General features: G+C 40.1%; 1 protein-coding gene across 1 annotated transcript in view; it reads left to right on the top strand.

Annotated features, from left to right (window-relative positions):
- Nucleotides 1-13668, top strand: part of LOC145490666 (polyunsaturated fatty acid 5-lipoxygenase-like) — a 37273-nt gene extending 23605 nt beyond the window's left edge. The window contains exons 2-15 of the mRNA XM_081469753.1: nucleotides 2293-2650; nucleotides 2947-3085; nucleotides 4079-4237; nucleotides 4345-4371; nucleotides 4976-5128; nucleotides 6168-6200; nucleotides 6369-6475; nucleotides 6987-7182; nucleotides 7530-7636; nucleotides 7836-8090; nucleotides 8396-8502; nucleotides 9193-9295; nucleotides 12210-12428; nucleotides 13214-13668. Of these exons, the coding sequence (XP_081325879.1) occupies nucleotides 2293-2650; nucleotides 2947-3085; nucleotides 4079-4237; nucleotides 4345-4371; nucleotides 4976-5128; nucleotides 6168-6200; nucleotides 6369-6475; nucleotides 6987-7182; nucleotides 7530-7636; nucleotides 7836-8090; nucleotides 8396-8502; nucleotides 9193-9295; nucleotides 12210-12428; nucleotides 13214-13447 (2197 nt within the window). The 3' untranslated portion in view covers nucleotides 13448-13668. The remainder of the gene's footprint in view (nucleotides 1-2292; nucleotides 2651-2946; nucleotides 3086-4078; nucleotides 4238-4344; nucleotides 4372-4975; nucleotides 5129-6167; nucleotides 6201-6368; nucleotides 6476-6986; nucleotides 7183-7529; nucleotides 7637-7835; nucleotides 8091-8395; nucleotides 8503-9192; nucleotides 9296-12209; nucleotides 12429-13213) is intronic.
- Nucleotides 13669-14205: the final 537 nt, after the last annotated feature.

The following is a 14205-nucleotide window of genomic DNA, read 5'->3' as shown; positions in this document are numbered from 1 at the left end:
TCATTCAACCGCAAATTACGGTAAAATGCTTTAACAGCTGTCTTATGAGGAAAAAAAACAAACAAGTTGAGGACGTTTGCACCCAAAATGTTCCCACGTAGATACATTTTTAGTATTTGCCATACAGTAAGGTAAAGATCAACGTTTGCGAAAAAGACAAAAAAGGTGGGGGTCACCGTGTTCGTTTCCGACATAAGGCGCATCGAAGACCATGCCGTTGCAGATGATATGTTTTCAGTTAATTTAAGACGATATTGGCTTACAACTATCAGCAATAAAAGAAGCTCATTAGTGAAATTTTAATCAGGTAAACGTACTCAATTCAACACAACTGAGCATATTTCGTAATTTTTTGCGGCTGAATTTGTTCCTTGAGATAGAATAGGCCTTGAAAAAAATAGATATTTGCCTTGCTCGTCCACATTTGCTCGCTCGCAAGAGAGCAGAAAATGCAGATTTTTTTTGTTAAAATGGAGAGAATCAGTAAAGGAAGTGATCTATGAAAAGGAAAGAAGACGTCACGGATTATTCAACGGAACAAATTGTAGGCGAAGTTCGCACACCTGGTGCTGAGCCCTATGCTTGGTTATACTTCTTCCCTAGAACGCGCGCTTGATCAGTATGACGTGGCGTGACGTTGCCACATGGATTAGATACGCAGTAAGGATGCACAGTAACAATGAGCGCGAACGTCCTTAAGTGAAAGAAGGGTTGATTTCATTTTGAGACAAACGTTATGTAGCCAACAAGCCAAGTCACAATTGGCTATTTCCGAGTTACCTTGTGCCTCGGGCAAAACCTCTCCTATAAATATGAGTTTGATTTGATAAAAATGAATCAGTGTGCGGAACACATTCTCATATGTTCTCATATGAATGGTTTCTCTCGAAGACTCGTTTTGACCCAGAGGCACAACGCAACTCGAAAATTAACACCTCAGAGTTATTTCAGCACAAACCTCCATTTTCTATTAAGTTTTGCTTTGGTTAAAGCAAAACTTAATAGAAACCGGACCGGACCCTGAATCAATCAAAGTAGCCATGAATCACCCAACTTGGAAAATGATTTATGAATGGCTCAGAACTGGATTTTCATATTACTCCATAGGCCATGGGTCCAACTCCAGGAGATTCGTTGTTCTTTTTCTAATTTTCTTTTCATGACGAAATGTAGTCGGTCGAAAGTGATGTATGTCTTAACAGTTCCACGAATGAGAATCCATTGCCATCAACTAATAGCACATTTCTGAGTTGCCTTAAGCCTCTCAATCAAAGCGAGGTCTGGTGCACGTCCATTCGTATGAAAACGAGTTTAATTTGCATGTGAATTAAATCTCATTTTCATATGAAAGGATGGGCACCAAGACTTGCTTCGAGAAAGCGGCTAACGGTAATTCGAAAATGGCCTATTCACCTGGTGAGAAAATCATATCACCCCCACTTGAACAAGCTCAGCCGCGACTTCTTCGTCGGATAAGTGACACAGGTTAACTTGAAGCAGCCATTAATTCGAATTCGCACGACTTGTGACTCACTTGAGCCTGCTGTACTAATTACCCAGCGTTTGAGTTTTCTGCCCGCACAAAATGTATTATAGATGTGGGAGCAGTGGAGTAATCGTCCGCCTCGCATGCGGGAGTACATGGGTTAAATGGGTTCGGTTTCGCATACTTTTATCTTTTTCATTGTTTTTCCTTTTTCTTTCTCTCTTTTAAATAAACGCATATGTTCATCTTAGGAAACCATTTATCGATAGGCGTTTGCCTTTCCGTTTCTCGTGTTCAAAAAATTATCTTGAGCTTTTAATCATTCGAGAATTCGTCGAGTATTTCGATCGATTTCGAACTCAAAATATGCTAGCCTTTGTTGCACCCTAAGCGAAGGAAAAACTATGAAGTCTTTCCCTTAGAAACAAATATAATTGCGACTTGTGTCCTGGTGTAGTCAGTCGACGAATCTGGGCACAGGCCGCCATTCAGCTTCTATTGAACAGCATTGAATGAGCCTGTAAAAAAAAAACCACACTCGTACTGTCGACGACGTCTTGAGATTCTAAACTGAAAACATTGCTCCGAAACTCACTTGGTGAACAAATCGTATCGCGCGCTGACAGCTAACTTATGCGCAAGCTACTGCGAACGCTTTATCTAATGGTCAGCGGATTTGAACAAAATTAAATTAAAATAAATTAAAGCATTCTGCCGATCAAGCAACATGCAGTTTGCAGCAATAAGCAACATTGCAATTTTTGAAGCTGCACATTAGTATAACAAAGACTTTTTTGTTGTTTAAGGTATGCATCAGCTGTAAAATGCGCAGTGTCCCTTCCTCAGCACTCAGATTCCAATCCAGTCTGTAAGGCTGTCAGGAATGCTGCTCTTGCTGAAAACAAGAAGACATACACCTATAAATATGACCCGGAGTTGCATGGCTTTGCTTTGTTAAACATGACTTCAGAGCAGCTGGGACAGGTTGCTCTGAAAGACCCATTCATGAGATACTTCACAGTGGCCTACGTTGGAGTAACAACAGCTTCCAATAAACTCTTGGAAACGTATTTGAACATGACGGCTGGACAAGAATTCAGCGACACCTCAGACTATCTCGCGTTGTCCAAGTTTTTTCAGTCGACTCTGGAGCCTGTAGTTGGGGTGAATATTAGATTTGAATATAATATTGTTCCTGTTATTTTTGATCGGCACGATTCTGTTTCGGACGTGAGTGATAGTAATGGGCCTAGGTACTAGGTCTGACGGATAATCCAGGCTCAGTCAACCAAAACCAAACACAAGAGATGAGACTAATCAATTTCATAACCACCTGGCTATAGAAGTAATTAAAATCATAGATATCTTTTTTAACAATAAATATTTTTACCTTTCGCTTGATTCTAAGCCGAGGATAAAATAACAGACTTATTTAATTATTATAATTTTTTTGCTTTTAGGAATATGTGAGGCTACCATCCAAACACGAGGCGTTTATTAACGACAAAGATGAATGGATCAGTGACAAGTTTTTCACTCAGCAACGCCTAGCAGGAGCTAACCCCATGTCAATCAAACGAGTGATTATTCCCGGAGAAGGTAAAACGGTCACCCACATGAAGGCAAACACAGAAGTTACGTCACCTTGAGTAAATAAATGATGAAGGTTTTCACGTAGATATTGTTCTACTTTGATAGCAGCAGACACTGTTGTTAACATCTGCAGAACGTTTGAAAACGCTTCACCGTTTCGCTGAATGACGTTGGCCTTGGTAAAACCTAAAACTAAAACAAAACATAAAAACAGTTTGGTTTGTGATGGGTGTTTTCCATCCAACCAAAAACGCCGAAGAAATGGTACGGAAATTTCCGGAGAAAGTTTCCAGAAATTCCGGAAATTGTTGAATTTCTGGAAAGCAAACACTTCCACCGAAAATTCCAGTAATTAGTAATTTACTAAGATAGGAACCCACCAAAGACTGATAATAATAAAGCAGAAAGGAAGGAGAATGGAGAAGATTAACACGGACTATGAGCGACTAATCTGAAAACTTTTAGCTTAAGACGTAATCCGATAGAAAATCGAGCAATTTCAGGTTTTAGTGGACAAAAATCTGGTACCAGAATAATTTTAAGTATTTTACAGTCATTTTTACATTTTCTTAAAGCAAAATACATGAATAATTGCCTGAAATAACACCGAAAACAATTTCCCATGAGAACGAGAGAAAATAAATTTCAAAGTTCAGAGAACTTGTGCAAACACAGGCAAAATTTCATCATCAGTTTCATTTCACCAGTGCTTTCAAGTGTTTCATACGAAGTTCAACATTCGTTTTCGACGTTTGGTGTTGCTAGAAATGAATTTTTTTGAGCAGATATTTAAAACAGTCGTACAGAAGTTTGCAATACGATGTATATAATCTTGGTACTAGGTTTTGTCCACTTCTTACTCAAACTTCTGGTGAATTCTGTCTTAACCTTTCAAGATGTGCAAACCGTGAAGTAGCTCCTTAAGGACAAAACTTGATGATGATGCCGATGATGATGATGATGATGATGACATTGCTACCGTTGTAATTTTCCTCACAGAAAAAAGGAGATGCACAGTAAAGACAAAAGATGGAAGATGGTGTCATTTTCCCTTTACCTTCCAAGGGAAAGTTCATCACGAGTGTATCACTGATTCTTACCATAAAGCTTGGTGTTCAACTACAGAACGATACAAGGGTAGATGGGGTGTTTGTCAAGGTAATGCTTTCAGAATCCAGATTTAAATAACAAAATTGTTGGAAATTTGTACTATAACTTTGAATTGTTTAATTAATTTTTTGTTTGTTTTGTTTGTATTTGTTTAGAGAAAGAGGACATCGAAGAAGCAGAACGTAAGTCATCTTTTAAACTAGTCCCCAGTTCCCCGACTGGCTTGCGTGTCGGCCAATCTCTTAAATCGAAAGAGGCAAGAGGCCAAGACTGTAAAGTGCTAATTTTCAGTTGAACCGGTATTTTTTCATCTTAAGCCCTGTCCACACACTACGCCGGATAATTTTGAAAACTGAGGTTTCGCTCTGAAAATGCATCAAGTGTTTTCTGTTCACACTGCGTCGGAGAAATTTGAAAACGCAACAATTGGTGGTCATTTTGGATTTGTGCTTGAGGAAACTCTGGCAGTGAAATCAAATGATGATTATCGTGATGTCATCGTTTTAGAAAACTCCGTTTTCAAACTTTTTTCTGTCTATATACTAAAACGCAAAGCCGGTGTTCTCAAATTCCTCCGGTTTGTAGAGCATTTTTGAAAGCTCCTTTTTCATGACGGATTAGCGTGGAAGGTAGGCCCAACCGTGGAGATAAAGCTGCGATTTCAAATTTCTCCGACGTTGAGTGGACGAGGCTTTAGGCTAGGGAAAATTAGTATTGTTAGCCCCATGGACACCGTTGAGATATATATGTTTTTAACTTAGTAAATTGTTGATGTTACACTTTCAGAAACGATGGACTGTACCGTAAAGACAATAAAAGGCGAATGGTGCCATTTTCCATTCACTTACAAAGGAGTTAAATACGAGAAATGTACAGAAAAGGATTTCTATACACCGTGGTGTGCTATAAATGACAAATTCAGATGGGGCATTTGTGAAGGTAAATATTTACCCCTTTACCGTTACTTTCAAGGCTTCTCGTAAGACATGGGTGCGTTGTAATAGACTGATTTCTATAAACTGAAATTCAGCTTGGCAGTGAGGCCTAGAGGACAAAAACAAAGGAAATTGAATTACATGTTTATTAGTTTCTGTTGTTTGTGTCCTCCAGGCCTTACTATCAAGCTGAATTTTAATAGATCGAAAGTGACCTATTAGCACGAGAGACAAAACGAGTTTTTTTTGTTATTGATCGACTCTACAGAGTGTTTCCACTTGACTTGATGGTCCAAAACACAATGGAACGGCGGCCACGTTGGTGTCCCAAACCTACCTCTGGCTCAGTACCAATTAGGAGTTTTCCTGAGAAGAAGTTCCTACTAAAGTTATCTTTAAATTAATAGAAACCTACACTCAGTATGGAGCTAAAAAACGAACATTTAAGAGATAATAAATGATAAGGGAGAAAATTGAGACAGGAAGTAATGGAAATTTTAGGCAACATTCGCTTTCAACATAGCCCTACTGTAACCCTTGTTCTCCTTCTGGGATATATTTATGCAGCTGTATCCCGAAGCTATGCAGTCCGTTTTAGTTTTTTATGACTGACGCGCTGAAAGCTGAGCTAAAGCCAACCAAGAGGGTACTCCAGCAATAGTTACAAATTAAAGAGCTCGGATAACGTTTGATGTTAGGTGTTTGATGTATTTCAAATTCTACTCCAGATCTGCAGCAGGCCCTTCGGCTTTAACAACAAAACAGTCATTCGGAGGGATTGGCCTTGGGGATTTGCGTTAATATTGTGACAGAGAAACAAAAATTTAAGTTATGAAGCCAGCAGGAGCTGGCGAACGGCAAGTTTCGTTTATACCCGTAATATGACTGGACAGCGAGTTCTTTATAACATTTTAAAGGACGTTTTGGGCAATTCAAACAACTCAGCTTTGCGTACACACAATATCCGAGATCCGACGTACAGGTTTGGATAGACTCGCAAAGGTAATTTCTTCATCCCTGAAGCAGAATACCTTTTCTTTCAGAGAAAGAGGTCGAAGAGGAGAAAAAACAGGAAGGTAGGTTGTAATATAAATGTTGAAAAACTATTCTTGTGGCAACAAACATAACTTAATGTATGTGATATAGAATGCAACAGCATAGCGATTTATCTTCACGTGCATGACCCTTTTATAGCTGTCTGAAGCCAGTTTATCCAAGATAATGATCACGTGTTATCTCCTCAGAACCAAAGGGACTGGACTGGAAGGAGTTGGAGGAAACGCTAAATCCTGAATTTGACTGGGAAGCCGCTGTGCAAGCGGCCCTGAAGACTAAAGAATCTTTGGAAGATGTATGCTCTCTTTTTGCACATTTCTTGTAACGTTAAATGGCGAATGAGAAAGCAATCCTCTTCCTGCTTAATTTAAAGGGGTGCATAAGTTACAAGCAAAGTTTTTGTAATGCGCTCGCAATTAGAAATTAATGATAAAGGCGTTTCGGAGTTCTCATGACACCATCTTCAAGTTCAAAAAGAAATTACAAATTACACCCTCAGACTCAACTCGAACCAAACTATTTGTGTGACACTGTATGTTGATTAATTATTTAATATGATAATCTTTTTCTGACAGTTTATTTCTTATCTTTTTTAACTTGAAAATGGTTTCATACCTGCTACGAAACGTCGAGCGTTCGATTTTATCGTTAATTTTTACTTGCTTCTATAAGTTATGATAGAAAACACAAATTCACTTCCTTTCCTGAGAGCCCAAGCTCTTCTGGAAACGTTTTTATTTTTCCATTGTGACATACGATGTTATGGAAAACGTTGTTTTATTGTGGCAAAATGTTTCTTTTTTCAGGCGATAAGCCAAGGCCGGTTATACGTTCTTCGTTACGAGCTTTGCGACGACATGGTGAGGTCTCCAGACCTCACTGATCAAGATCCTCGAAGAACCATGTTGGACTTTCTATCTCCCATCGCTTTGTTTGCATCCGCCAAAATTGGTCAACACAATGAACTTGTGCCCGTTGCCATACAAATGGACTACGAGCCAAGTTAGTAAGAATCCACCGACATTTATATTATTTTCATTCCTAGGTTATAACTCAAGTTCTTCATTTGCCCGGGTCAATAAAATAGGGTTGTTCTTGACACACGTTCAATATAATGTTCAGCTTTTCCTCACGTAATTCTTACTGTTTATTCAGTTGGAACAAATAGACAGACGGACAGACAGACAGATGGTCACTGTAACGTTAATAGTGGAAACGCTTAGTACGTATGTTTCCGATCAGTGGGGGTTGCTTTGTATTATTCGTTCTGCGACACGTGAGTTTCAGATAACTAAAAGTTACCTATATTGATTTAAACCCACTTGGTTTCTAACTTTTTTGCCCGCCAGATTCAGCCGTTTACACTCCGAAAGATGGAGACAACTGGATGATGGCCAAACTTAATGTTCAAGTCACGGATTTAGGATACTCCCAAATTGTTGAGCACCTCGCTAAGGTATGAACAGCTCAATTTTTGATCTTCAAGAAAATGAGAGCTTTCTAGACGCACGCAGTTCTCTATAATATCAGTGGGAAGTAAAGCCATGGTCTCCAACTATATATGATGTAGTTTTCCCAGAGACTCCTGCTGTTTTACCCTGTGCAGGTGGCGTGCAATTGTTAAGCACCTCTGATCAACATCCATTTTGTTTCAGGTCCATTATTTGCTGGAACCATTCTGCCTCTCCTTAAAACGCACCTTACCTCCCATGCATCCGCTGAATCAGATACTGAAGTTTCACTGCCGGGAGTTACTTGTCCCCAACACTTTTGGAACTCCAGCATTGGTGAACGAAGCGCGGTTCATGGATCTCCTTTTTGCATATGGAAATGACGGAGCAGTAAGGCTTCTTCGTGACGCACATCCATTCGCCACTTGGGATGTAACAGATTTCAGACGCAACATCAAGGTACAGCTTGCTAAACATTCTTTTAAAATGAGAGCATCCAGCATTTGAGGCGCGGTGACCTCATGGTCAGAGTTTTCGACTCCGGATTGAGTGGTCCGGGTGCGAACCCTGGCAGGGGACAAGACACTTTATACTCTTACTCTCCACCCAGGTGTATAAATGGGTACCGGCGATATTAATGCTGGGGGGTAACCCTGCGATGGACTAACATTCCATCTAGTCTGACTGCATGTCTGTCTTAATTCCCTCCTGTTTATTTTCTTCGATTGCGTGCTGAAGTTAACATTTTTTTAAAATTTAACAAGGAACGCGGAGTGGCCGACAAGAAGCTCCTGCCATACTTTCCTTTTCGAGATGATGGTGAAAAAATCTATGAAGTTATCGAAGACATGATAAAGAATTACGTGAACTTGTAAGTGAAACAAACATTTAAACAATATTTAAGTGGCTGAAACAGTTTCCAGCACTTTCCGAGAATTGATGCTACAATCATGGTATCAAAAAACTGCCCAGTCATTGGTAAACACGTTATCATCATTTTCGTGCAACAATAGGTTACGTAGCAACGGTATGAACTGATGAAAAAAAGCCCTTAATTATAGCTTTAAAGGCTTATAATTCAAAAACGGCACGGTGAAATCTTTTATATCATCATATTTTGATCTGAGAGGGATAAGACGCAACTTTTGGGAGAGCTTTTAAAACGTCTGTACGTGGGATTCAGGGCCACTTTAAAGCTAAAATGTGTTTATTTTTCAAGTTCACACTGGCCCTTTTGCAGAATTTCAAATAGAGTGGAATGTTTCCTAAAATGCTCTTAGGTAACCTAGAACCGCAGTCAAATTCTCAGCTACTGAAAAGCGACAACAAACGCACTCAGAAGCAAAAATAACAGGAGTGGTGAAAAAACTTGGAATATTTTTGCAAGGGACGATACATTTTACAATAAACCGCTGAATTCTTTCATCACAATAAAAGAAAAGGCAATAACTGAATCACGACATTACATTATCCTTTCTCTCTTACTACCTGTCGTAAAACTGCAGGCGAGTTTTCGCTATTTTCAGAGTTCAGTTTGATAATGAGATGTATGCTTGTCTAGGTATTATAAGGAGGATGAAGATGTGACTGAAGACGTGGAGCTTCAGGCTTATCTGAATGAAGTGTCACTAAACGGAACTGGACCAAATGGTGGCCTTGGAAGGGTAAATATGACAACAACAAAAAACATAAAACTTATTTTTAATTAAGATGTTGCTTGTGTGAATTTTGGTACACACCTTTGCTCACAGAGCACATGACGTTCAGAGTTTCTGGCGGCTTAAAAATACGACGCCCCGTTTTGCTTCAACCACTTAGGTTTGATGTCGATTTGGTTGGTGGAAAAATGTCCCACTTCCTGACACCATACTAAATTAGCTTAAATTAATCGGCCGCCTTTTACAACTTTTTAAGATTCTAGTTACCCTATCCATCTGTGACTTTTCTTTTAAATTTTCGTTTGAACTGCGATAGAAAGTAAAGAAAATTTGCAGCTATGATCACAGCAGTTGCACAGTTTATCTTGCAATTCGCTTCGACTTCCAGCCCCGCTTTCCCAAAGACTGCAGTGTTAACACATACAGAGTTTTTTTTTTTTAAAGCAAACGCGACGGCAACCCCTAGGACAACGTCGATGAAGAACGAATTTATATTCAAAGTACAAATCCCGAAAAAATCTAGATTCATTAAGTTTGTCTATCACTGTTAGAAGTATCCCAAACCTGAATATGTAAGACATGCTTAAAAATTCGAACACGAAGTTATAAAACATTGGCTACCGCGGTTCATCTTCTGTAGTCTACGCAAAATTTGGTCATTCCGCGTTGTTTTTTCAGTTGTAGAGAACGCCAAAGAAATCTACCAAAAATTATACGGCACTTGCGCAGCCATAGTAAACCTTGAACTTTTTGTTTAGCGACGTTCTCGTCCCGTTGTGGCTTTCTCAGGCCACGTTCACACTGCACTAGAGAAATTCGAAAACGGTGTTTTCACTCTGAAAACGAATCCAATGTTTTCAGTCCACACTACGCGGGGGAAATATCAATTTGGATTTGTGTTTGAGGAAAACTCGGTCAGGAAAATCACACGATTATCGATTATCCGTTTTCACAATGTTTTTTGTCCACCCTAAAACGTTAACCCGGCGTCTTCAAGTTCCTCCGGTTTGAGGAGCGTTTTCAAAAAACTCCGTTTTCGTGACGGATCAGTGTGGAAGGTAGGCCTAACCGTAGAAATAAAGCTGTGTTTTCAAATTTCTCCGGCGTGGTGTGGACGGAGCCTTAAACTCGCCAATAACGTTTTCGAAAGTTATGACGAATCTCTGGATGGTAATTCAGATGTCGGTTTTTTTTTTATAATAACTGCTGGAATTCTCGCGCGCTCATTGCCTAATTTTCATTGTCAATAAGCGGTCAGAAGCGTGAATTGATAATCTATGCTATGTTGACGCGAGAATTTGTTATTGTAAAAAACAAATTGACCTCAATTTTTCATGCGTCTGTCCTGTTATTGACCATGAATTTCGTCTTAACATTGTCAAAGTAGTCCGCTTTACTACTTGACGATGTTATGACAAAATTCATGGATTAATAACAGGGCAGACTCATGAAAAACTGACGTCAATTTGTTACCTTTGTGTTTTTAAATTCGTTTGTAACATATAGCTTTCGTTGTGGTTCTTAAGCATGGTAACCGTAACGTTATCCTTCAGGCAATCGCTCCTACAACACGTGATTTCGAGAGCCAGTGAGAATCGTTTAATTCTAATATGGCCTCGGCCGTTCATAAGCCTTTGTTTGTTGTTCCCCTTCGCCCATTACAGCGGCTTATTTCTACGCCATTTGGGAGTTTTTTGTCCTCATCGAGATCTCAATAGGAGATTGGTCTACACGCTTCACTTGACCGAATATTTCCCTCCAGCTAGACCTGGGGAATATCCGAGTAATATTTCCCAATTTTGAAATCTCGGGTGTTGCGAAAAGTACACAAAAGCTCCCATTTGACTTTACAAATATGCTCGAATATTACCCCATAGACATTATCCGTTACTCGAAGCTAACAGTTTTCCTCAAGCTTCGCTCTCGGGAAACCGATCACTAATCGGAACAGACAATGTCCGCCGACAAATATCCGCGAGCATATTTTCACGCCAAATGGAGGCTATTTAACAAATTGACGTCAATTTTTCATGCGTCTGTCCTCTTATTGATCATGACCTTCGCCATAACATTGTCAAAGTAATTGTGGATCCACGAGGCGATCGCCTCGTGGATCCACAGACTACTTTGACAACGTTATGAGCAAATTCATTGTCAATAACAGGACAGACGCATGAAAAACTGATGTCAAATCGTTTTTTTACCATAATAAAGCAAACTGTCCGCTCTCGCTCGTTGACGCATCGTATAAATTATATTATAACATAACTAAAGCAAAGCGCGCGCTCTGATTGGTTAATTTAGCGTCTACTATTTGCCCATGGGTATACGCTGCTGACGTGTGTGCTAATGTTTACAAAGCAAATCCTTTGACAGACATTGTTTCCAAAGTAATGGTCGACGTCCTTCTCCCAGAAATGCGAAACCGTCTTCACAGTTGTGTGAAAATGATCCTTCATCGAGTTACTGGTGTGCAGTCGGTTGTCATGATTGAATTTTCGCGCGCTTGTTTTCTCTAGTCATGTAAGACTACACGAACATTTTTTTGTGATGTAGCTCAATAAAAGGACTTCTGTTGTACCAATGTCTCAATGTTATGTTATAAAACAAATGGTAAACGCCATAGCGTGTACTATTGAGTTATGGATGCTCTTGGGAGGTTTGCTAAGCACTCGAGAAGCTAGAGTCGCACTCGGCTATCGCATTGTGCGACTCTTACGCTTCTTTCGTGCTTAGCAACCTCCCACGTGCATCCATAACTCAATAGTACACGCTATGGCGTTTACCATTTGTTAAAATTCATGCGTCTGTCCGCTTATTGACAATGAAAATGAGCCAGTGAGTGCGCGAGAATCTCATATATACCAGGTATTTATTTAAATGGCACACGTAATGTGAGGTCTCTTGTTCTTCTGAACAGATTCAAGGTTTGCCTCCAAGAATTGATTCCAAGGAAGAACTCTGTGACATTGTGACCCGCATCATCTCTCATTTGACGATTGGGCATGCCGCGGTCAACTACGAGCTCTCAGACTATGCTGAATACATACCCAACCTTCCGACTAAGCTGTACAATGACACCAGAGCGGAAGAAGGGGAGTTCTCTGTTTATTGGCTGCCTAACAGAGCTACTTCTGCTGTAAGTTGTCGCGTATTAGATTGAAAAAAGGGGTTTTGAGAGGCATCACAGGCCAGAAGCCTTTCTAAATCCGAAGCAGCTATTTTAATATTTAAAATATTATCTTAAAATATCCCCAAATTCAGAGAATTAATTGGGGAAATCGTTAAAGGAGTATCATTTGCTAGCAGGCCTTAAGATAAAAAAGTGAGGAAAATGTAAGCTGGGAAAGCTATTGCGGTGGAGTATACGGAGACTGCTATAAATTCTGCCATATATTTTCCTCAACAGCTGCAACATCAGAAGCTTTCATTTCATCTAATTTGTTCTCTTTATGAAGGGAGAGAACAACTTAATCGGCGAAAACTCTTTATAAGTTAGCGTTGTTTTCGTTGTTCGTTACAGTGCAAAAACCACGGGGGGAACAGCGACATGTTTTTAAGTCAATGAGCGGTTCAGTGCTACTTAGGCAGCAAACCCCTCTCACGAATCTTCTTTCCTTACTGCGCAAACTTGACGATGCGAGTGACTCTCGAGAGTTCCTTTACAGGCTCGATTTTCTTTGGTTTCAAAAACAACGGAAATGATCGTGAACGGAAGTAGAACACCAGCAACTCGATGGAACCACGTGTTTGTCATCTAGGCATGCGATTAGTTCTGACTGCAAGTCCGATATTTTGGACTTCCAATCAGAACTATCCAGGGTCGCTCGTCTCCCAACCGCTGGGAATAAAAACTCTGGGTTCAAGGTTGCATAAGCAGTACAGTAGCAAAAGTCAAACGGTTTGTTTCGTTTGAATTTTCAGATCGAGGCCAGCTTCAGTAATTCCCTGGCGACTTTCCGCTTCGATTCCTTGTTTGACTACGGCAACGAACTTGAGGACAACAAGGCTGTCAACCTCGTCAATGGTTACTATAGTTACCTAATGCATAAGATTCAGCCTCTCTTGCAAGAAGTAAACCAGAAACGGGAGAAGAGTGGTCACCTGACCTATCCTTATTTTATTCCAAGATGGCTGCCGAATGGTATACATACTTAGGAAGTTCGTTTTTCTCGTAGGAGGTCGCATGCGATACAAGCTGCGATCTAAGAAGAAACAACACTAATCGTATTGCTTATTGAATGTCTCGCGTTAAAGCGTGGGTAAATATTGTCAAAGCTGTAGAGGCGGCACTGCTCTGTATGTGTTGTTAACAAATGAGCTTTGAAGGTCAATTAAATGACTTGTGGGCATGCGTGCTTGTTTTTTGTCATTCACTCTCGTGTTTTTCTTGTTGTTATTCTTGTTTACTCGCGGACAGACTCTTAGAGTTTCCTTTTACAAATATTCAATGCATGTGCCCCCGTCTGGAACGTGGCAGTCGTCACACCGTGTAAGATGGGTACGGATCGGGGAATGCCGGGCAGAAACGCAATGGACTTGCATCTCATCCAGGGAGGAGTACCAATACACCTAGCCGCTTCATAAGTAAATAATAAGATGTCTTAATTGGTCACTCCTGTAAGGGGGGCTTTTAGGGCCAATGGAAACAAATAAGGAAACCAATGACGCAAATAAACAGAACAAGGTTAAAAATCCCAAATGACAGGAGACAAACCATTCTGGTGAGATTGCACGATAACAGTTGGGAGCTGGGAACTTGATTTCGTAAAGATTTGTCATGTCAGACAACATGTGTGGGAGAGGGAAGAGAGCGCGGTACCTGACCCAACTTGTACGAACGATGTAGCTCCCATATAAAACGGTGTAGCTCCAATATAAAACGGTGTAGCTCCCATATAAAAGGGTGTAGCTCC

This window comes from Orbicella franksi, chromosome 6, assembly GCF_964199315.1.
Source record: "Orbicella franksi chromosome 6, jaOrbFran1.1, whole genome shotgun sequence".
NCBI lineage: Eukaryota > Metazoa > Cnidaria > Anthozoa > Scleractinia > Merulinidae > Orbicella > Orbicella franksi.
The sequence above is the reverse complement of the archived record's forward strand: the minus strand, read 5'-3'. Positions and strand labels throughout refer to the sequence as shown.